At 34.9% G+C, this 25,258-nt stretch overlaps 1 protein-coding gene across 1 annotated transcript in view; it reads right to left on the bottom strand.

The window, feature by feature from the left end:
* The window catches only part of Ezh2 (enhancer of zeste 2 polycomb repressive complex 2 subunit), a 73,605-nt gene that overhangs the window by 20,800 nt on the left and 27,547 nt on the right, over positions 1 to 25,258 (bottom strand). The window contains exons 2-5 of the mRNA XM_077795926.1: positions 16,285 to 16,408; positions 15,360 to 15,488; positions 3,408 to 3,524; positions 356 to 476 (exon numbers count right to left, since the gene is read on the bottom strand). Coding sequence (XP_077652052.1) covers positions 356 to 476; positions 3,408 to 3,524; positions 15,360 to 15,488; positions 16,285 to 16,401 — 484 coding nt within the window. The 5' untranslated portion in view covers positions 16,402 to 16,408. The remainder of the gene's footprint in view (positions 1 to 355; positions 477 to 3,407; positions 3,525 to 15,359; positions 15,489 to 16,284; positions 16,409 to 25,258) is intronic.

The following is a 25,258-nucleotide window of genomic DNA, read 5'->3' as shown; positions in this document are numbered from 1 at the left end:
CCTGAGAAAGCCATTTTTGAGCAAGGAGGCTTTTTGGAGCCCCATGCCACATGAACAGAATCCTAGTTCTATTTAAATTGACTATTAATAAATCTTAAAAAGTACACACAACTTCTATTTAGTTTACATGTTATTGCCATTATAATTTATGTCATAAGCAACTGTGGATAATTATCATGTGGCAAATAGGATCCTCCAATTTAAAAAAATAGAGAAAACATTGAAAATGTCAAGTTTCTGAGCCCAGGCCATTTCTTTTATTTTAAAAATTGTTCTTTATATCCTGTGCTTAATAAATCAAAGTACCTCTCAATTCTCTAGCCCTTATTTTCAAGAGAATAAACATATGGCTCACCTCTATCTCCATGTACTTTTCCATCATAATTTTTAATTAGTTCTTCAATGAAAGTGCCATCTTGGTCTAGAACTTCATCCCCCATATAAGGAATGTTATGTAAAACAGTTTCATCTTCCACCTTGAAAGAAAAATTTTTTCTAAAAACCAGGTTTCTCCTAAGTATCAAAATATTTTTAAAAACTCAATGTGAGATAATTGAAAATGTCTTTACCCATTTCGTTATAGTCTTAAAATACTAATCAGAACAAACACTACCATGACAGAAGAAAACAATGTTTTAAATACTATATTTAATCTAACATGTCATCATTCCTTTGCCTATAAGAAAGAAAAATGCTACAGATTACAATGAAATAAATTTAAAGATATATTCTTATTTCAGATGTTAAAATGAGAGGTATGGGTCTTAGAATTGATGGAATATGGTTTATCAAAATCAACTATAAATATTCATACTAAAAAAACCATGATAAAGATTTTTAAACTTCATTTGATTATCTAATTAAGACATTTAATATAATAAAATTCTAGGATATAAAATACAGTATCAATGCTCCATTAAAGATTATGCCAAAAGAACTTATGCTTGCAATATTCTACAATAACAGAAAATATTTTCAATACTTTGGTGAATGATATGTGTATTAAAGTTGACTGCTTGTAAAGATGATAGAGGGCTGGGATTGTGACTCAGCAGTAGAGCGCTCACCTAGCATGGGTGAGGCTCAGGTTCGATCCTCAGCACCACATAAAAATAAAGGTGTGTGTGTCCATCTACACCTAAAAAATAAATATTTTTTTTAAAAAGATGATGGATGAGTCTATATAAAGGTTTAGAAGACAACAGGGAAGAAAAAGGGTGTAAGCTTTACAAAGAAGAGTCAACTAATGCAAAATTCAAGAAGCAACAAGGAACAGAAAGCAAGCGCGCGCACACACGAGGAGAAAAATTTCAGTGAGGAAAAAAAACGACAATAACTGTAGAGTGAACAGTTCTGAAGCATATGTTAAAAGAGACTAATGCAAAGTGAGGACAGACTTAAATCTTCAGAGGCCTCTGAACAGGGAACTAGTTAAAATAGAATTTTAGAAAGATAATTCTATAACAGAATAGACTGACCAAGACTGACTTGGAGGACAGAGCAGCTATTTCATTTACTGTGAGAAAGTGCAGGTTAGGAGATCAGACTGACCACAGTTGACAAGGCAGAACACATAGGTCAGGCAACAACAGGATGGAAATAGTAAAAGAAGGAAAAAATTTCAAATAATCCCTAAATAACAAAATTAGGACAACTAGAAAATTCATAAAGATAACAGAATTTCAGATAAACAAGGAAAACTGAGACAAAAGGGAGGAAAAGAGATATAAAATTAAAATTTAGGCTTTAATATATTCACCTATTCTGATTGAATTTAATGTATATATTCTGATTGAACTTAATGTATACATTGAGTCTTGCTTTCATACATCTCAGTTGCACTAATCCCATTTAAGCCAGCAGTGTTCCTTTTTTTGGATTTAAGCAAATATTAAATGACATTTAGCTATTCTGTCTTCCCAATTGTACTCACCTAATTTTTGCTCCACAAAACATCTTTTTTTTTTTTTTTGGACTGGAGATTGAACCCATGAGTACTTAACCACTGAGCCACATTTTCAGCCCTTTTTACTTTTTATTTTGGGACAGGGTCTCACAAAGTTACTCAGGGTCTTGCTAAGTTGCCAAGGCTGGCCTCAAATTTGAATCCTCCTGCCTCAGCCTCCCAAGTTGCTGGTATTATAGGTATACATCACACCATGCCCTGTTCCAAAACACATCCTAACCATAATAAACAGAAAATGCCTAATTTGTTTTGGTCACTGACGAAAAAAACCTAGAGATGATACATAAATAATATTTCCTGACAACTTTAAATGTTATATTCTTTCAGAATTTCAGTCTGTGAAAATGTGAAACTTCCTAGAAGGTCTTAACCAGTCTGACTTCCTTTCCAACATTCCACCTATAGACACAAAATTCTCAAACTAAAGGTTTTTTTTAAATAAAGTCTTAAACACATAAATTTATTCAACTACAGAAGACTGATTGAAGTTTACATTTAACCATCTACCATAAGAAGTATAGAGGAAAAAAGTCACTAAAGATGTTAAAAATGTTTCTTTTTGAAAACCTCTAGTAAACAATTCTCTAAAGCAGGCTAAGAACCCCCTCCCTCAACATTTTATCAGCTTCCTCACTTTCTATATCAAGGGAATAGTAAAGCCATGCATTTTATTTAACAAGTCAATGTACACTTTAATTTTTTTGTTTCACCCTCCATTATTTTACCCTATAAAAATTATATACCAACATTTTATCACCAAAGATAATAGGCTAGGATTATCTATGGAAACATGTTTGTACTTGTTTTCTAGTCCTGAGAACAGGACACATCCTAGTGTATATTATCACTTATTAACATGCTCTTAAAATTGTTTTAAATAAAACTTCTCAATAAAAATGAAAAGCCAGACTAAGATTCTAGAATACTAACTGGCTTCTTCTACAAGTTTCACCTTGTAAATGGCTTAATCATGGGTATAGTTTTTGCTTAAAACTCTTCTTATGGAGAATACAGGAAAAGAGCAATACAGCAAACGCTTAAAAAATTATATTCATTAATTTTTAAAAATCATTCCAAGTGCCTTTTTTTTTTTTTTTTTTTTTTGATACCAGAAATTGAACTCAGGGGCACTCAACCACTGAGCCACATCCCCAGCCCTATTTTTGTATTTTATTTAGAAACAGGGTCTCACTGAGTTACTTAATGCCTCTACATTGCTGAGGCTGGCTTTGAATTTGTGATCCTCCTATCTCAGCCCAGCTGCTGGGATTACAGGCATGCACCACCACACCCGGCTGCAAGTGCTATCATTTTGATAAGCTTTTTTAACTTTTACTGTCTTGATTCACCATGACAACAAATATATATAATATATATATATATGTTTACTTATTTAAAATAAGTTATTATCAAATAAGCAGAAAATATATTACTCACATACCATAAAATTCTGCTGTAAGGGAGACCAAGAATACATGATGGGTACTGAAGCAACAGCATTCAGGGTCTTTAATGGGATGACTTGTGTCGGAAAATCCAAGTCACTGGTCACAGAACACTAAAACAGAAAAAAAAAAAAGAATTCACTCTGAAGAGTAAAAGGACGACCTTAAGCTACAGTCATCACATTGTAAAGAGCTGGGGCCTACTTGAATAATTTTGAAAAGAAAATTCTTTACCTCAGACAGCAAAACTCATGAAACCCAAAAAGGATCCTCTCTTTTCTCTTTATTAATTAAAAAAAAAAAAGATTCTTCAGATTTTGCAAGTTTTCAAAACTCTCTCATCCTTCTCATACTTACCAGTAAAAATCAAAAACTACTTTTGTTAACCTCAGCAATCTGACCAATCGTTTCACACTTTCACTATAATTTCTTAGCTCATGCTTACATCCCAACCACATATAGGAAAAGTAATATATATGCCAAATCTATACTTAAATCTTAAGAACACTTGTTACATTAACCTGTATATTTAGCTTCCCTTTTAAGAAACCAAGTGTCATTTGCTCATATTATCAGATGATACACAAATATTAAGAGTAACAGATTCAATCACAACAAAGTGGATTCAAATCAATTCTGCAAAACTGTAATCTCTAGCATCTTTTATATGCTAGGCACTATTTTGAACACATTACATGCCTCATCATATTTAGTCCTTTTTGTAACACTGTAGGATGGGTACTAGTCTTAGCCCGTTTTACAGGTGAGAAAACTAAGGTAAAGAAAGGATAAAGTAACTTGCCCCAGGTCATCAGATAGAGCTATAATTTGAACCCCAAAAGTCTGACTCCGGAGACCCTGCTCCTTACCCTGACAATATTGCCAGGATCTCACATCTCTATGATGTTTAAGTGCACCTGGTCCCCTGAAATACCGTATTTCATTCAATCTATGATGATACTGACTTCAAAGACACCATTTCTTCTTTCATCAACCAAAAAAAAAAAAAAAAAAAGGGGCACTGAAGTATGACGTAATGCTTCCCTCATTGCAGTGATTCTAAGAAGCATGCTAGTTTAAGATGTCCAAATTTTGGTATCTTTGATTCCATGAAATATGTTAAAAATTTGTGCCGAAATAATCCCAGCACTTTTTACTGTCTAGGAATCAGCTTTTCTTAAAAAACAATACTATTACCCAATTATCAGGCCTCCAAGGCCTTCTCAATAATACTGCAGCCATATATTTATAATCTACAATCAATGAAAGCAGAGCAAAAAAAATTGAACAAAATAAAACCAAAAAAAATCATATACACACATACATATCCAATGTTTAAATTTTTTATTTAAGGTGTCTTAAAAACAGCAGGTCTATAACTGGTGAAATCAAAGAAGAAGTCTTTTGGCATGCACATGTGGTCCTCAGCACTGCATCAGGTTAAAGGGACAATCTTACAATTATTACAGTCACTGTAGCACAAAAATAATCTCTTCCTTAGTGGAAGTGAAAGTTTAAGGAGAGAGTAGTTAGGAAGAACTGTCAGTGATTAATCCATAAATTCACTTTCCAAAAAGGCAAAGTTTTACTAGAAAGCTTGTAGTTTAAGTAAACCAGTAAGATTCCAGAACCCACAATCTTTCTCCTTCCTGCTATTTGGCCTCTGATACAATCCTTCATCTATCCATCCAATAATCCAATAATAACAGCAATTAACATTTATTGAGCCCATACTATGTTGTAGGCACTGTGCTAAGTGCTTATATACATGATCTTCATTATTCCTCATTACAAATTTATGATGTAGATAGTTTTCGTACCACAACTCCATGAATGAGGAGACAGGCTGAGAGACATTAAATAATTTGGCTAGTCAGAAACAGTAAATTACAAAACCAGGATTAAAAACTAATTCTAACTTCAATACCCAGGAGCTAGTTACTATGCTGTAGTTCTTGCTCTTGAGAAGTTCATAGAGCAAAATCATAATAGACCTGCAGGATCTGCTATATAAAGTAGAAATACCACAACATGACAGGGGCATCTCCTTCACCAACTTCTTCAAATTCCTTATTACTATCAAGTCTTGTTTCCTTCCTTCTACTTCACTGGGTTAATCTGAAGGTAAGGGGTAGTGATAATTACTATTTTTTTCATCTGTTAAACAGGAAGGATCTTTGCTTCGTTTATGTCTGAAGGCACAGACTGTGACTACATCCAACCCCTACCTCTTTCACACTCCCACTACCCATCAATTCAATTCTAAGTCATACAAGAGTCATCAAGGGACAGAAAATAAGTTATCAGAGGGCAAAAGCAGCTAAAGCAAAGTGTCATTTACCTCTCTATCTTAAAACAACACTCAGCACAGTGTCTCCAAAAAGAAGTAGGCACTCAAAAAATGTTTCTGGAATCAACAGACTACATTTGCTGATTCTCCCTAATGGAGACGTCAACCTCAATTTGTTTAAAGCTAAGAGAGTACCTGTGTGGACAACTGATGGTCAGCCCTGCCTCATCAGCTCTGCAGCATTCCAGAACTTCTCCCACTCTTCAACTATTAACCACTCCCCTCTCTCATTTATGAAATAATACTCAAATGCAGCAGTATTTGCTGGTAAAACAAGTTTGGGAACTCTTATTTATTGACTTACAGGAAAATTACTCAAAACTCCTAGTTACTTACCAGCAACTTTTTTTTTTTAATATTTATTTATATATTTTTTAGTTATTGGCAGACACAACATCTTTGTTGGTATGTGGTGCTGAGGATCGAACCCGGGCCGCACGCATGCCAGGCGAGCGCGCTACCGCTTGAGCCATATCTCCAGCCCCAAGCAACTTTTATTTTCTTTGAAAATGTATCATCCTTGACAGTTTCTGTAATTCAGTCTCATATTGTTTGTAGCAGTGAGAAGAACTTTGACATCATAGGCTTCCACCACATTTTACCTGATCAGAGTCATGTATCCTGGACTCAGGAAGTCACCAGGAGACCTATATCAGCAAATTAAATTCTCTAATTCTAGTTCTGACTTGAGGGTCACACAGGGAAGTTATTACAGATTATTTTTCAACAATGGTAAAGAAAGGAAAAAACTAATTATCAAGGATGCTACATTTTCAGAGAAACGCAGCTTACTGGTAAGTAACCAGGTTCCTCTGAGGATGGATAGACTTACATCAACCAGCTGGTACAATAGGCGGCTGTGTGGCTGGACCATTAGGAGCTGGAGAGGGAAGTCAAGCCAAAAATAGTAGTTGTAGGAGTACACAACCAAACTGAGACTCTTGGCAGAAGGCTGGTTCCAAGTAAAAACTGTGTTATGGAAAATCGTAGAGGGAAGAGCAGGTGAATGGCCTGCAGGGAAGGGAAAGAAATTAACACACCCTACTATGTGCCGAGCACTGTGCCAGAGACTTTACCAAAGTTAAAAAACTTCTTTAAAATTTACAACTATTCTGTGAGGTAGATATGAGTCCCCATTTTAGGACAGGTCATCCCAAAGGACAACAGCTATAAGCCATTCTTCCTCTGAATAATCTTTAACATGAGTGGGGTTCAGTTCAACGTTCATAAAGTAGGGGAGAGCTAAGATCCATCTAATTCATGCCAGAGACACAATGAACAATTGCCACTAACATACTTCAGCTTTTCTATGTGAGAACAATGAGGAAAGTACAGGAAGGTTATCACCCCAGGAGAGAAAGGGTCAGGAGAGCATCAGCTGCCATCCACTCTGGAGAAAAGCTGAAGATGACTTCTAAAACTACCTTGTACTCTGTCTTCATGATTTGAGGAAAGAAAAGAATACACCCAGGTTTTAAATTAGCTAGTCTTTCTGGTAAAAATGGATAGTACATAATTTAAATTCAGACTACTTTTAGGTGAAGAAGTACTGAAGAAAAAAACCAGAAAGAGATAAATATTAGTCCAGATAAAGAAACGCAACAATAAAAGTGAGTTTATAATGAGCTTTAGGAAGCAAAAGAGAAAGGTGACTAAAGGAGATATTCTTGAAATAAAAAAATGAGTGGCTCAGACAGGAAAGGGGCAGAAATAAAAGTGGCAAGAAAAAAACCCTGTTAGGGTCTTGACAAAGACGTATTTAATGAAAGCAATTAATCAGAGGTGGTAGAGTTAAAGAATAGAGTGATTCGTTTCACATTTTAAGTTATTTCAGGTTTTGCTGTTAAGTAGCTATATAATAGAGCCGTTCCAAACTGGGAGAACCACATCTACCAGGCAACATAAGGCTGCTGGCTTCTGAGTTGCTTTTGTGTCAGTTTTTACACCTTTTCTTGGAGGGGACACAGGTAGCATTTAACAGAGAACACAGAACATCAGAAATACAATTTCAGGAAGTTTAACCCCTGACACTCTTCCTTGCATCTTAGCTTCAGAAGCCTACATCTAAATCTAGATGATCTAAGTTAAAATCAAGGCAGTCTGGGGGTCTGATGGGGAACTCTAGGGGAAATCATTCCCTCATTATTTACAACTCTGCTGAAAATTTTAGACTTGCTAAAACATTGGGGACAGAAAGAAGAGCAGTAGTCATAGGACATAAACTGGTAAAACTATAAAACACTCAAAAAAAAGGAAAGTTCATGAAACAGGAAATTAGAGCCATGTTCACCCTGTGCAAACTCAAGCATCTAATTCACGAAGGCCCTGTGAACAGAAAATATAATTTCTGTCACTGAAAATAAAAGGAAACAAAAACTAAGAAATGGACATAATATTAGAATCCATGATTTCCATAAGTTGTAGAGCAAAAATCATTTCAAAGTCTTGCTTAAATGAAGAAAAGCAGAGATACCAGCTAAAAATGAATAGGCAAGAATTGTCACAGCCATGGGCTGAGAGCCACCTTAACATCTTTGCATAGAAGATCCCCAGTCAAGCTGCTTCTGCTGCTCTTCACAAATTATAACTACCCTCAACTGTTCACTGAATAGCCAACAAGGATACTGAAATGACTGGACAGCTGAACAGAAAGATTATCCTCCCTCTTTTTTTTTTTTAATCATTAATTTTTTTTTCTTTTTTGCGGTTGTAGATGGACAGTATTTCTTTCATTTATTTTTATGTGGTGCTAAGGATCGAACCCAGTGCCTCACACCTGCTAGGTAAGCGTTCTGCCACTGAGCTACAGCCCCAGCCCCAGCCCCTCCCTCAGTCTTTATGCCAAAAGAAATTCCTAATGGTTTAAATGATACTAGAAACAAAAATGAAAACAGAAAACTAAACGACATGGGTAAAGGGCTGGGGTTGTAGTTCAGTGGTAGAGCACTTGCCTCACACGCATGAGGCACTGGGTTTGATCCTCAGCACCACATAAAAATAAATAAAGATATTGTGTCCATCTACAACTAAAAAAAGATTTAAAAAACAAATGGGTAACTTGTAACCTTGAAGTTGAGAAAGTCTTTTTTTTCTTTTTTCCCAAGTCCTTAAGAAACAAAAATCAATATGGGGGAAAAAACTGTATAACCAAATATACCTGAAATAGTATAAAAATAGAAAAAAGATCTGCAAAAATATAAAATGTTAGTATTTCCAATAAAAGCCTTATATCATTTAAAAAGGCCAAACCTAACTTAAAAAGATTAAACACCAAATAGCCAATTCACAAAAGAAATATAACAAGCAGATACTCAACTAAACTATAACACAATTTTTTACCTCAGACTGACATAAGACTAATAATACTTTGTGTGGGGAATATAGATAAACAGACATTTCCATAAACAGCTGATGGGGCTACAATGTACAACTTTTGTGGGAGCATTTGGTATTATCTGTTAAGATTTTAAATATTCATATTGTTTCAAAAACCTAAATGGTCATCAATTAAGAAGAGGGCAATAATTATGGTATATCCATTGTTCAAACATTATGTTTTTTGGGGTATTTTTGTTTGTTACAATTCTGGGGATCAAACCCAAGGACTCATGTTTGCCAGCGTTTAAGTTAAGCGCTCTACCATTATATTCCTAGCCCTCTCTACATATTTTTTTTAAGCAGAATGAGGTCTGGACAGAGATTGTAAAGTGATGGCCCAAAATGACAGATATGTTTTATATGGCCAGTAATTTTCTTTTAAATAAAACACACTTGAACATACATGCAAGTATAATACAGAAAAGGCTGAAAGAATAAACACCAAAGGATTGTTGGACTATAGAAACATTTGCCTTTGGTTTTATATGTTTCTGTGTTATTTGAATTTTTACAATAATCACTTCACAATGACCTCTTTTAATGAGAGAAGAAAAATAAAACTTTCAAACAAGTTTCATTAACCCAACAGATATTTGAATTAGCTAGTATAAAACTGCCACATCAGCTGCCAGGGTGACTGGCTAAATCTGCATAAACCTCTCAAAATATTACCCAAGTAGTATTCTTTTATAAAACCTACAAAGATGATAAAGCAGAATCCTAAGCAACAAATTTAACCCAATTCACATTACCCAGTTAATTTACAACAAAAATTACAGGTCTAATAATTTTTTTATTTATTCAAAGAATAAAATAATTTTTAACATTCCAGATTAGTCAAGCATTATCTTTTGGTTTTGTTTGTTCTATTATTTAAACAGTTGTCAAAATCTGTATTTGGGAAAGAGACAAGATCTCTATAATAGCCAATTTAACAACCATTTTAAAACACAAACTATAAAAGCAGTATCCTAGAAGAAAAACTGTATATTATAAGCACTTCTGCTGCTTTATTAGTTACACAAAAGATAAGCATTATTAAAATTTTGTTTTTAAAAATTTTTATATATAATCTTGTTTAAAATATAAACTCAATCAAAATGATACACACATTTAATATATGCAGACTACAATATAAACTCAAATGTTATAAATGACCTTCCCTTTCTTTTAATCGAATCCTTTGAAAAACAATGAAATGCTTACATTAGTTTCTTTAACAAAAAAAGTGGGGGACACGCAGCCCCTTTATGTGATCATTTAAGAAATGTTGTATCCATTTCATCCTAAAGAGAGCCAGAAAGCAAACAAATGTTGTAACAATTTAGAAGCTGCACTGGTAGAAAGGACCACAGAGCTAACCCAAGACTCCCTTCCCCAAGTGAATATTCAGAGAGGCAAGCAGCCACTGAAAACAAGTTAAGAGACCAGTTTCTGGAGGAAAACAAAAACAAAAATGAACAGATATGTCCAAACTGGAAATAAACAGACACTTGAGAGAACCACCTATTTCAAAGATATGAGAAAAAATGACTACGGGCTCCCTACCATATTTGTCAAAAGACTCATAATAATCTAAACCTACAGGTCACATAATCCTGAAATTTATAAAATAAATCGAGGGTGTTACTGTACTAAAAGTTAAGAATGTATTTGAGGGCTGAGGATGTAGCTCTGGGTAGAGCGCTTGGGGTAGGGAGTTGAGTAAAAAGCACTAAATTAGATGTTGGATACCCTAAGAGTTTTCTTCTTCTAAATAATAACTAAATTTCTGTTTACAATTAACTGAGGAAAGTACAGTACCAAGTCCATAAATAATCCAATATTGTTTACATGAAGTTTTCTTCTTCTTCAACAAAGTAAGTACAAATTGCCACATTCTATTATTTTAATAAAATCACTTACACATACTTACACATTCTATTACTTTGATAAAACTCGCTCCAAAAAAGAAATCATTTACCAATTTCATGTGATAAACAATGAACTTATAATCACTTCAGATATTACCAGGAAGAGTAAATACATAATTTTTTTCTGAAATTTTGTAAGTTATTCATGAATACCAGGATCATTGTGTCTATCTGATGCTGCCTCTACATTAGACACTTTGAAAAGCCCCATGTTTAAATACACACCAAAATTCTTATTCTTTAAATTAGTAAATAAAACAGAACTCTTTTTTTTTAGATATTTTTTAGACATTGATGGACCTTTATTTTTTATTCATTTATTCATATTTGGTGCTGAGAATCAAACCCAGTGCCTCACACACACTAGGCAACTGCTCTACCACTGAGCCACAACCCCAGCCCAAGACAGATTTCCCCTGGAAATATAAAAAAACAATGGTGAGATATTTTTATTAAATTACTAATCATACTATTTGCCCAGAAGACAGGTATTATCTGAGCAAGCTTCTTTTTCATAGCAGAAAGAATTTTTACATTAAAAAAAAAAATCAATGAAGGAAAAAGTATCTTGTGATTTTTACCATGCAATGGACAAAAGCAGTACAAAAAAATGCATTAATGACAATTTCAAGAATAACTCCTATACAGTTTCTTCACTAAAAACCACAAAAAGAGACAGACTGACTATAAGGAAAAGCCTTATAGAATACCATTTTTATTACTGCTTGATAAGACAAAAGCAATGACAACCATCTACAAGGTATTTTGATAAACAGCCACATATTATGGCAAAGGTGCACATCCCTTGGGCTTCAAATGGGGAATACTGTGGACTTCACATGTTTGGATTAACAATACCTAGCCTTCCCTATTAGCAAAGTCTCTGAAAATAGACTCACTTTTATTTTTCTCCTCTTGCTTGACCTAGAGTTCATACTCCAGCATTTTAAATGTATAAAGGCAATCTATAAATAAATGGAGATGTTTAATCAAAGAAAAACAGATATACTCTCATCTGAAAAGACAGGAGGTTGGACTACAACATCTATATGCATTACTTAATAACATTTTGAAGCTAGATGCTCCTTAAAAAGATTAACTGAAGAACAAAGGAAAAAAACAGTCACTGTCTTCCCAAAGTCAGAAGTATTATTTTTATAAAGGAACATATTCTGAATTTAAATTTCTGTGGACAATGCTACCTAAGTTCTATAATCTCAGTAACAAAAATCAAGTACCCCAAAATATCTTAGAACACAATAAAGACAAGCTCCCTAGGTTCAACTGCAGAGCGCCTGGATCTGAAATTACCATCTACATTAGTCACTTCATTAGGTCAGAAAATAAATTCTTGTCAGACATTCTTTACAAAAATAACCTAGAGAAAATAATTTCAAAACTCACTATATCTACTTCTACAACTTTGGAAAGGAGAAAAGCATAAGAAGGCTGCTTGACTGAAGCACTGACAAAGTAAAAATTGCTGTTGATATGTCATGCTGCAAGGATTTAAACCAAAGATGTCAGCACTTACATATAATTGGCTTATAAAAGTAAGCAATTAATTAAAGCAATGCCATAATGGCACTTCAAATGGGGGATGCTATAGACTTCACATGTTTGGGTCAATACTGCAGTCTGAAATTCTACCTAGTCTATACCCACAAGGAAAGTCTCTGCAAAACAGGCTCACTTTTATTTTCTCCTCTTATTTGAACTACTTCATCCTCCAACTTTAAAGGCAACCGATATATAGATGAAGATGCTCAAAAAAATATAACAATCAGGGATATATTCTTATCTGAAAAGTTAGAAGGTTAAACCATAATGTCACTAAAGCTCTTTTCAGTCCTAAACTTCATGATTTCTTGAGATAACACCAATAAGCTTATCACAAACTGAATAAACTTTCTGCTTTCAAAAGTCAGTGATGATGTTTTTATAAGGGAACAAAAAATGAATTATTTGAAGTAGAATCAGCTAGGAAGAGTGATTCAAAAAATGAATGACCCTAATCAGGACAGAGTTCTATGCAATAAAAAATGAATTCTGAAAGCTAGAGACTATTTTCTTCTCTTCTCCCATTTTATGAAAACGTTTTTTCCTCAACTTTTGTGGGGGTACTTATGGAAATACCAAGTTTAGATAACAATTTTGTTTTACTAAAATCCTGATCTCTTCTCACAATATATCATACACTCAAACACCCAAAAATTAGGTGTCCTTACATTTAATAACTTACCTCCATTTGACCAAAAAAGCAAAAATTCAGCTAATAAATATGCACTTGAATAAACCATACTCAAATTTAATGCCAAAAACTTTATTAGGAGCAATTCAAGTTGCACATAAATAAGGTACTCTACTATTCCTTAATGTGTACTCTTCTGGGCCCCCTTTAGATCATCAAAGCAAACCAAGTGATTTCTTCACTCCTCTAAGGCTCAGTTTCCTCCCCTATGGGAAAAAGTATAACATAGCTACAATGAAGATTAATTGAGGTAATATAAAAAGGATCCAGCACAGTGCTAGAAATCACTATTACTGTTAACTTTTATTGTAAATCTAAATTGGGCTTTTGTAGCATTTTGAGATTTGTAATGGGTAGCAAAAAAAAAAAAAAAAAAAAAAAAAAGTTGGGCACTGTAATCCCAGTAACTTGGAAGGCTAAGGCAGGAAGATGCAAGTTTGAGGACAGCCTCAGAACTTAGTGACACTGTCAGCAATCCCATTCAACCCTGTCTCAAAACAAACAAAGAAGGAAGGGGGAAATAGCTCCGTGGTAAAGTGCCTCAGGGTTCAATCGCCAGTACCTACCAATGATAATAAGTATTTCATGTAATTTTATTTTACTTCTACACAATTCTAAGACTCCTTCCTCAAAAAAAAAAAAAAATGAGGTTTGTTTTTCCTTCACCTCAAAATTTCCAAAAGATTACCAGACAAAACTTTCAAAAGAATTACTTGAGGGCTAGGACTATACTATGGTAGAATACTTGCCTAGCATGTGAAGGGCCTTAGGTTCAATCCCTAGCACCACATAAACACAAAACAAAACAATTCAATTACTGGAAAGCCCTGCACTTATTCACTCTAAGAATGTTTGCAGGGGCACAGAAAAGTCCCTTTCACCCTTGGAATATTAATAAAATACTTCTAATATCTAGGCTCTAACTTGTACCAAATAATGGGAAAGGTGTCAACATAACATATACATTTATATAATTGTGAATCAAGATTTATAAATTGTAACCTGAAAAAATGTGTAAGTGACTAAGAACCACACCAAGTCATGTGTCACCATCAAGACCAGCAAAACATCACCAAATTGTCATTAGGATCTCATATGTAGCTATTGGGATTATCAGAGTCTTAGAAGCCTGTATATCACACAACTTTGACAAGTCTCATATAGCAGCAAATTATCACTTTTAACAATGTTATATTGAAAAAATGGTTACTCATAAAAAAATTAATTTGTAAGAAGTTTCATTGTTTAAATGTTTCCCATGTTTAGGTATGCAGATAAACAACCTACTAAAAAGTATAATCTTAATTCCAAATCACTCTCTCCCCTCTTTCTGCTTCAGCTTCCATTTAACTATCCTATGTCATCTCTTTCTACATACACAAGTACTTAAATGAATCACCTAAACCAGAACTTACTGATCAATTCTATCCCATTCAGGCTTCTACCATTTTCTTCTCATCTTGCTGCAAGTGTGTTTTAATAGGATATTTAATTACAGATTATACCATTGATTTATTGCCTTTCTTTGAAAATAGGAAACTGGTTATCTACCTCTATAGAAAAGGATATTCCAAGCTCTCAACATTGAATTTAAAAATTCTTATAGAAAATCTTACTATTTGAATAAGAGACATAATAAAAAGCTTTCTTAATCCATGAATATGAAAGAAACATTTTTTGTTACATGGCTAATTCACATTTAAGGCAGGGGGGTAGGGAGGAAGACAACTGTGAGTCAGGAAGCCTTGCTCTGGATACTGATCTGATGGGGACATTAACATATTCAATTTAAAAGCCATTTTTTTAAATCAACAGTCTTAATAAAATCAGGAATGTATCTACCAACAGAGTATATTCTAAACACTTAGAGCTCTGTTGAAGGAATCACTAGCAGTGTGATCTAAGGCAATCATTGGCAATTGCACATGAAAACGAAATAGTAATAAAAATAGGGACATCCTGATGTCAGTGACTTCTTCCCAGTAACCATTCAATGTTCCAATAAGCAAAAACCAAAATGTGCTGATAATTACTACAACATGTTATGTTGACCAACCTCCCTAGTCCCGCGCAATGAGCTCACAGAAGTCATGATGTGCACAGGCTGTATCCTTCGCTGTTTCCATTCTTGGTTTAAGATTTCCGTTCTTTCCAAAATTTTCTGACGATTGGAACTAAACATACTCTTTAAAATAACAAAGGAAAGGAGAAGAGAAATTGTTCACTGTTAGAAAATGTGTAACATCTCTAAAGCAGGTTAAAAATCTAATGATTCCTCACAAATACCAGGAGCATTTCTTTAAATACATCTACATGTATTTTACACTAAACTGTAATCTCCCACATTCAAATAATATAAAAACACAACACCTATATTTTATTTCAAGTGGGAGGGAAACAGGAAATTATTTCCATCCTTTAACTTCATATTTAAAAAAAGAATTGTGATGACTTCGGAAACATAAAACCATGAAACACATTCCCTTATATTTGGATCCTCAGTCCACACATGCAATATGAAAGTAGACTAAAAAAAAAAGACCGATTTCCAGTGGGGTGCAATGGAGCACACCTGTAATCCCAGTGGCTCAGAAGACTGAGCAGGAGTATCTCAAGTTCAAAGCCAGCCTCAGCAACTTCGCAAGGCCCTAAACAACTTAGACATCTCAAAATTGTAAAAAATCAAATAAAAGCACTGGGGCTGTATTTCTGTGTTCAATCCCTGGTACCAAAAGAAAAGACTGATTTCCAACTAGGTGAAAATAACCCTTAGATTAAAATCTTTCCATCATCATTAACATACATGATACAATGTTAATTAAGACTGATCAAGATCCTTAAGTTTCCAAGGCCTGAATTGATCTTACTGTAAATATGACCTTGGGTAAAAATGTACTGTTTCAGATTAAAATTTATTAACTTTAGGGAAGAATAAACTAGCCTCAATTATATATGCATTTTTATGGAAGATAAATTTATACCTTTACTTCATCAGCTCGTCTGAATCTCTTGAGCTGTCTCAGTCGCATGTACTCTGATTTTACACGCTTCCGCCAACAAACTGGTCCCTTCTCAGATTTCTTCCCAGTGTGGCCCATGATTATTCTAAAAGCAATGGTTTCATATTAAAATCACTAATCTAACCGGCTTTAATATGATCACCTGCCTTTAATCCTAAGCAAATATTTTTAAAATTTTTTAAATCAACAAAGAAATATACACTTTATACTGCTGATAATTGCAGAACAATGCTCTTTTGTTCTGTATGGTTAAATCCTTACAACACTTCACTGAAAGTTTTCATTTCATTAAACCTCTTTTTTATTTACAAAAATTCTATACTCCTGAAGAGCAGCCATCTTACAGAAGTATGATCTTATTACAGGAATTAAGTATATTACAGCACAAGCTAGCTTTTACTCTATAAGGCCCACATTTCTGGAGGGGGGAGAAAATGTACAAACATTCTATAATTTTTTTCTCATTTAAATAGCTGTTGCATAAACAAGAGATAACTGGATAAATTCAGTCAAGCCCTCTGTATCCAGATTCCACATTCATGAACTCAACCAACCCTAGGTCAAAATATCCAGGAAAAAAAATTCCAGAAAGTTCCAAAAAGCAAAACTTCAAATTCTTGCACACACCACCACACAGTATGCTAAATCCATGAGAACCAACAGATGTACAGGCATAGCCTCCAACCATTTCAAATTTGAGCACTGTTCATTTTATCTCTCTTTCTTGTACCACACGCAGCTAAGGTTTCTGTACTGAACATGCACAGACTTTATTCTTGTCTCTAGTCCCTAAACAAGAGTGTAACAACTGTATATTTAATACTTTCATTGTATTAGGTATTACAAGTAATCTAGAAATGATTGAAAGTACACAGAGCATGTGCACAGGTTATTTCAAATATCTTGCCATTTTATATAACGTCTACAGATATTGAAATCCAAAAGGGGCTGAAACCAATCCCCCTCAGATACCAAGGGAACACTGTAATCAGAAAAAAATAAATAAATAAAAGTGAAAAGGAAGTAAAATTTACCTATAGCATTAAAAATATAATATATAATACATGTACATATTAAAATACTTTTTCCAGCACACACTTTTAACCATGCTTCTCACCTTAAACACTGTGATGATAAAAATCTGTATTTTTATTTCTTGTGTCATTGTCATTTACATAAGGGGGTTCTGCTATTAAGAGGAAAGGGAATGCAAAGTAAATTCTCTGCCTTATCTTCAATTGTGAGCTCTAAGCACCAACCATGTTTAGATATGGGCAGAGCCTACAGCTCACCAGATGTCTAAGGCACACTACAGTCCTTACAGTAAGTATAAGTAAGTATCTTTTTCTGAAAACTTTCTTTTAAAGGTATTAAAATGACACTGTATCTTCAAAAGTGTTGTAAGTCACACCATCTTCAATTTATCTTAAGAACAAGAGGAATTTACAGTATTTGAGGTAAAGGGGGAAGGTAGGGGTTTGAAAAGACCAAGCTAACAGCAGTATACAAACAGGAGGGTAGGTAGGAAGAACAAAAGTATAAGGGTACAGCTAGATTAGATGCCGCCATTATGTAATCTGTAAATAAGAAATGATAGTAGCTTTAGACCACAATGGTGATGAGAGAAGAAAATAAACTCAAAAGTACTTAAGCAATTTTCCCACCATATGATTTAAATATGAAAAATGAGGGAGAAGGTAACTTTCTGGCTCAAATACCTAGTAACTTGTTTAGTGCTTCATTTATCTGTTTACATAAAATCCCCAGGCACAGAGAAAAAAAGCCCAAGGAGAAGACTGAGAGGGACAAAAAGGGCCCTGCAATAAGTGGGTATCTTTCTACAGAATATTACCAACCAACAAGAGAGAGAATGCAGATGGTAGTCAAGAGCTCAGCACAGTGGCTCAGGAGGCTGATGCAGGAAGATCAAGAGTTCAAAGCCAGTATCAGCAAAAGCGAGGCACTAAGCAACTCAGTGAGACCTTGACTCTAAATAAAATACAAAATAGGGCTGGGATATGGCTCAGTGATTGAGTGCCCCTAAATTCAATCCCCAGTAACAAAAACAAAGAGCTGAAGGAAATGGGCAAAGAAATGATTTTTCAAGGGCTGGGGTTGTGGCTCAGCAGTAGAGCTCTTGCTTAGCACTTGCGAGACCCTGGGTTCGATCCTCAGCACCACATAAAAATAAATAAATAAAGGTATCATGTCCAACTACAACTAAAAAATATTTTTTTAAAAAAGAAATCATTTTTCAAGCATGTAATAAATGTTATGAACCAGGCAATGAGGATACAAAATTGAATAAAATGAATACAGAAATATAAATAAAGTCTTGCTCTTATGGAGCTTTACATTTTACCTAAGAACTAGATGACCCATCTTTGGGATAAAGTAGAAAATGGCATGGTGAAAAATGGTGAGGTGGAGCCAAAGGACAAAGTTAATGAGAAAGTGAAGCTTTATTTCAATAAATAAATAAATAAATAAATAATTGTGGCGCTGTTTGCTTTCCTGGCTGGTAGTTGGTTAAGAGATCAGCCTTAATTACTCCACCCAAATTATTTTCAGATCACTTATCACTTCAAAGGCCTAGAAACTAGAAAGAAAAGAAATGAGAGAAAGGGAGATTATATGTAGGTTTCATTAGCTTATGGGCTCATCACAACTAGTCCTTTTGTGGCCTTGGTCCTTGAAGATAGTAGCACCTCTGTGCAATAAGCCTACAGTAGGAACATGTGTTTAGTTTTAACTGATTTGCAATATGGGTATTACTACATTCTTTTTTTTTTAAGATGCACAGTTGGTCAATAAATATTAGTGTTTCATAATTAGAAGAAATATGAGTTAGCATTTCATGTTTTAGTAACAGAAACCTTCCTGTCTAAACTTTCCATGTTGTTTCTACCATTAATAATAGTATTTCTAATAAAGTATGTCATGACAATAACCTGAAAGTTCAGACTCTTCTTTCAAAGTATAGGGATATAAAGTATAGGGTAAATAGGCAGGCCCATTAAAAAAGAATACATTTAAGGCACCAATTAGACGGACATTTTACATGAACAAACTACCAAACTTCCATTCATTACCACAGCATTTGCAACATATTAAAACCATATTTGCATATTTTCACTCCATTCCATCTCCTCTGTAAATTCTTCAATTACTATTTTTACTAGAACCATTTTTATTCATTTGTAAAATCTAGCTGTGTCTAGTAAGTAGTCGGACTTAAAAACAACAGGAAAAAAACAGGCATATTAACTTACATTGATGGAAAAAAATCAAGAAGATGTGCCCTCTTAAGAAGAAACCCTCGGGCTGGGGATGTGGCTCAAGCGGTAGCATGCTCGCCTGGCATGCGTGTGGCCTGGTTCCATCCTCAGCACCACATACAAACAAAGATGATGTGTCCGCCGAAAACTAAAATAAATAAATATTAAAAAAAAAAAAAAGAAGAAACCCTCAAAAGAGATGAATCTCAGGGACAATTTGGTCCCTATTGTTCAGCTGTCCCTACCAATCCTGGAGATCCTGGGCATAAAACCTAGTCTCTCTAGAATTCTTTTTTTATTAAGGAAGCTAATAATGCCTTAAGTCCTTCTACGAACACAACAAAGTTTGGTTCCACATCAAACATACACAGACACACTTTCTCCCCGCCTGGTATGTACAAAAGCTTCCCCTTCACTCTCTTCCGACAACAAAGATCAAATGCATTTAGTGATCTTTCCAAACAACATAGCCAAGGATTAAAGTATAGTTCCAAATATTCATGTAGTCAGAAGGAAATTACTTGCTATTAAATGATGGGGAACTTGTGAAATCATAGAGTTTTTAATTTTTTCATTCAAAAGATTAATTTAGTTTTATGGATGAAATCTTATTATTACAGTATTATTTTTATCCAGAATATGAAAACAGCTCATCTTTTTCAAAACAATTATAGCTATCTCCATTAAAACAAGAATCTACCTTGCTGGGGATATGGCTCAATGGTTAAGTGCCCCTGAGTTCAATTCCCCAGTACCAAAAAAAAAAAAAAAAAGATTCTATCTATATACTGTGAAACCAAACAAGAGTTAATCTTTAATTCAAAAGCCAAACCAGATTATGGCAGGGAACTTCAAAACCTTAACAGAATGCAATTAACACCTTCCAGAATTATATTTGTACAGGTTAAGTAAACTGAAGTGAAATTTTGTTGTCTATTTTCTACATCAAATTAAACTCAAAGTACCCGAACAAATGCCCTTGTAAACTCACTTTGCCGCACTAGAAAGACAATGTCTGAAACACAGCAACAATTCTCCATTCTCTGGGAATTTTATATCAACTGTCCTCTAAGAACTACCAAGTATATGGGAGGGAGCCGACTCAAGCTGCTGTGATCCCAGCCTGACCAAGGTACCACATGTCAACCTGGGAACAGAGACTAATACAAAGATGGACACAAAACCAGAATCAGTCCAGTCACCATGAAAACCTCAGATTTCCTACAATGCTACTAGGGCAAGAATGCTCACTCTCTTCCACTTAGATTTGAATCTGGACAAATGCTGCCCAAGGACTTGCTGAAAGCCACCTGCAACCACCAGAGAAGAACCTACAAAAAACAGAAAGGATGAGGTGGGGTGGGGGTTCAAAGCCAAGAAATGGACCCTACTTACAACACCTCAGTCCTAAATAAGGCACACCTCGCAAAAACAATTCCAGAACTACTCAGTTACGAAGCCAAGAAATCCCCTTTTTTCCTTAAAGCAGTATGGACTACATTCCTGCCACATGAACTACAGAAGGTATCTTAGCATTGAGATTATATACTCAGCACTGAGTATGTAAGTATGTACTTAGCACTGAGATTATATCAACAAGACCATCTCAATTCACACTAAATAGCTTCTCAAAGCCTGTTTCATGACCATCAATAGCACCATCAGAAAGAACAGTTATGCAGTGGTGCTCTGCTCTCTACCAAGGATCTTTCCAGGTTTATGGAGGTCCCATGATGTAGCTAAAGCACACTGTTCAACCTCTAAGGTGACAAGGCCACACAAGCCCAAGGAGTCAGCATTCTTCCCCATCAGATATTCAGCTATGAACCTCTTCCACTTTACCTGAACAAGACTCCTCACTCTATTGCCAATGACAGAAAAAGCAATAGTGTCCTTGATATCTTTAAAGTTCTTCCTAAGACATTTGTTTAATCAAGGCAACAGCCATCAATTTCCTCTTGCCAAGTAGATGTTTGTTTCTACATGTCTGTGAAAATGAGGTAAGTGAACTACATATACTATTATCTTTCATAACTAAATTAATAGCATTAACTATGACTCAACTGATTACCAGGACAAATAATGTTAAATCAAAAATCAACAAAATATAAGTAATATAACAATATTCTCAATGTTCTTCCCTGAAAAAAAATTTACTTCATGAGATTGTCATAAAATTCCCTATTTTGGAAAAAAATACATTTCACTTATTTTTTTCATTTAAAATCCATTGTTTTATTATACTGAAATTGTAATGGTAAGATATTATAGGTAAGGAAAACAACATAAAGAGAACCTAGACACAAAGTTATTAAACAATTAGTAACTTGTAAAAATTAATCACCTACAAGAGAAGTTCTTATGCCTGACTAGAAATGTAGACAATGTGAAGCCTGTGGAAAGGAAGACCCTGAGAAGAATCCAAGAGAAGCAAATGGTAGCACTAGATAACCATAATCAGGATGGGAGATGGCAAGCAGAGTCATCTCACCTGTTTGCTCTAAGCATTATCTCTAAGGTTCTGAGGCCAGACCTATTCTGGCTCAGCAGGAAGGACAGCAAGCATGATTAACAGTACTTACTTTGGATATGGGGTAAAATTGAGGGCAGCAGCACTTTCCATTCCAAATATACTAACAAGATGGCATTCAGACCTATTTATTCTAAGTCCTACACATAGTCTAAAGCACTAAGTAAGAGCAAAAACTCCAAAGCCACACTACCTGGTTCACATCCCCATTCTTCCACTTACCCAGTTGTGCGTGAACTTGGCCAGGTAACTTAACACCTTTGTGCTTCAGTCTCATCAAAAAAAGGTTAGTTAATTCAAAAGTATCTACCTCAGAGTCATACTGAAAAGCCAGGATCTGGCGGATAACAAGCACTCTATACGCACTACCTACATGTGACTACTAATTAATAAAATGGTAGATGGGATCTTCATATAAAAAAGTTAAGTTAGACAACACCTCAATGTTAAAAATTTAAGTTAGGGGATTTCAAAAAAGAAATATACAATGAATCCAACAATATTACACTTTTTTTAGATATTTCTTAGTTATAGATGTATACTTTTATTTATTTATTTATTTTTATATGGTACTGAGGATCAAAACCAGTACCTCATACATGCTAGGTGAGCCCTCTACCACTGAGCCACAACCCCAGCTCAGTATTACACTTTTATGAGATAACTTCATGGATGAGGGGGATGAAAAAAGACATATAAAATGGCCAAAACGGCTAGGGATATATAGCTCAGTGGCATGTATGAGGCCTTGGGTGGACAGGAAGAAAGAAGAAAACAAGCAAGCAGGCAGGCAGGCAGGCAGGCTGACTATACATATTTACCAGGTGCAGTGGTGTTCACCTGTAATCCCCAGCTACTTGGGAAACTAAGGCAGGAGGATCACTTGAGTTCAAGAGTTTGGCACCAGACTGGGTAACATAGTGAGAGCTGGTTCTTAATTTAAAAAAAAAAAAAAAAAAAAAGCCAACAGGTACATGAAAAAAAAAGTTGGACAACACTCATCCATCATCAGGGAATACTGTATCAAAACCACAATGAGGGTCTAGGGCTCAGTGGCAGAGATCTTTCCTAGCACATGTGGGGCACTGGGTTCCATCCTCAGTACTGCATAAAATAAATAAAATGAAGGTATTCTGTCCATCTACAAAAAGAGAGAGAGAAAGAGAGACAGACATCACCTCATTCCAGAAAGAATGGCTATTATTAAAGACTAAAGATAACAAGTGCTGGCACTGGTGGGAATATAAATTAGTAGAGGCATTATATATAACAGTATGGAGATTCCTCAAAAAGTTAAAAATAAAACCACTATATGATCTGGCAATACCCACTATTGGACACCTGCAGTACTATTCACAATAGCCAAGAAATGGAAACAACCTAAGTGCCCATCAACTGATGAACACATACCGAAAATGTGGTACACACACACACAATGAAACACTATTCAGCAATAAAACAAGATGGATCCTGTCATCTGTGACCACAAAGATGGAACTAGAGATCATTATGTTAAGTGAAATAAGCCAGGCACAGGAAGACAGGTACCTTATGATCTCACTCACAAGTGGAAACGAAAAGATCTCATGGAAGTTAAGAGTACAACAGTGGTTACTAGAGGCTGGGGAAAATAGTAGGGAGGAAGAGAAAGAAAAAGGTTGATCAATGGGTATAAAATTACAATTAAATAGAAGTTCTGGTGTGCTATTTTCACAGCAGGGTGACTATAAACAATGATAATGTACTATGTTCCTCAAAAAAAACCAGGGGGATTTTTAATGTTTTCCCATAAAAAAAAGTTTGAGGAGGTAATTATGTTTAACTTGATTTGACTATTACACAATGTACATACATATCAAAACATCACTTGGTAGGTACCCCATTAATATGTTTCTATGTTCTTAAGTATTAAAGAAATTAATTTAAATAAAAATATTAAATGCATGAGTTCATAATGTTAAAATTTATCACTAATATCTTTGAAGGGCACTAAAGAACCAATTCCAATTATTGGAAATTGGCAACTAAACAAGGGGAAAGAAAAAAAAACAAATAGGCAAGGAATGGTGATGCTTAGAATCAGAGATATCAGGATGAACTCACACAGGTAGACACATGTGACTTGGCATTTCCAAACTCTGTCCACAGAGAACCTGGAAACTGTGATCCCCCAATAGCAATAGGCATACCCATAGCACCTGTAACTTTTCTTTCTTTCTTTTTTTTTTTTTTTTTTTTTTTTTTTTTTTTTTTTTTTTAAAGAGAGAATTTTTTAATATTTATTTTTTAGTTATCGGCGGACACAACATCTTTGTATGTGGTGCTGAGAATCGAACCCGGGCCGCACGCATGTCAGGCGAGCGCGCTACCGCTTGAGCCACATCCCCAGCCCTGTAACTTTTCTTTCTAAATACCATTCTACAATACAAGAAAGCAGGACTCTGGAGAAATGGTTAACTCTAGAGCTGGGAGAGGGGAATACAAGGCAAACAAATTGTAGAAAGAAAGGCAATGCTCAAAAAAATAAGGGAAGAGGGGCTGGGGATGTGGCTCAAGCGATAGCGCGCTTTCCTGGCATGCGTGCGGCCGGGGTTCGATCCTCAGCACCACATACAAACAAAGATGTTGTGTCCGCCGAAAAAAAAACTAAAAAATATTAAAATTCTCTCTCTCTCTCTCTCTCTCTCTCTCTCAAAAAATAAAAATAAAAAAATAAGGGAAGGGTATGTCAAAAAGAGAAACCAAACAGAAGGAACTCGCAATGGTCAAAGCTGGAATAATTTGAGCAGCAAAATAAATCACAACAGCATTATAACCAAATTAACAAAATAAGTATCCATGATACAGGTGATTAAATAAGTGGGGGAGAAAGGACAAATCTTCCTTACAGGGAATTTCAAATGCATGTATATACTTTCCCATTCAATGCCTTCCCCCCCTTTGGTGTAAGGCAGACTCAGTGATTCACTTCCAAGAAGAGAGACTGGAAGGGAAAATAATATTGTTTTAGTGGCAAAACCAGAAAGACCCCACATAACCAGGTGATCATAGCTAACATTATCAATGAACCTTGCTACTGTCATGCCCCCTCTAAAGGAATGTAATGTAGGGGCATTTCACTCTGTGA

This window comes from Urocitellus parryii, chromosome 3 (genome assembly GCF_045843805.1).
Source record: "Urocitellus parryii isolate mUroPar1 chromosome 3, mUroPar1.hap1, whole genome shotgun sequence".
NCBI classification, from domain to species: Eukaryota; Metazoa; Chordata; class Mammalia; order Rodentia; family Sciuridae; genus Urocitellus; species Urocitellus parryii.
This window is presented reverse-complemented; position numbering and strand designations above follow the sequence as displayed.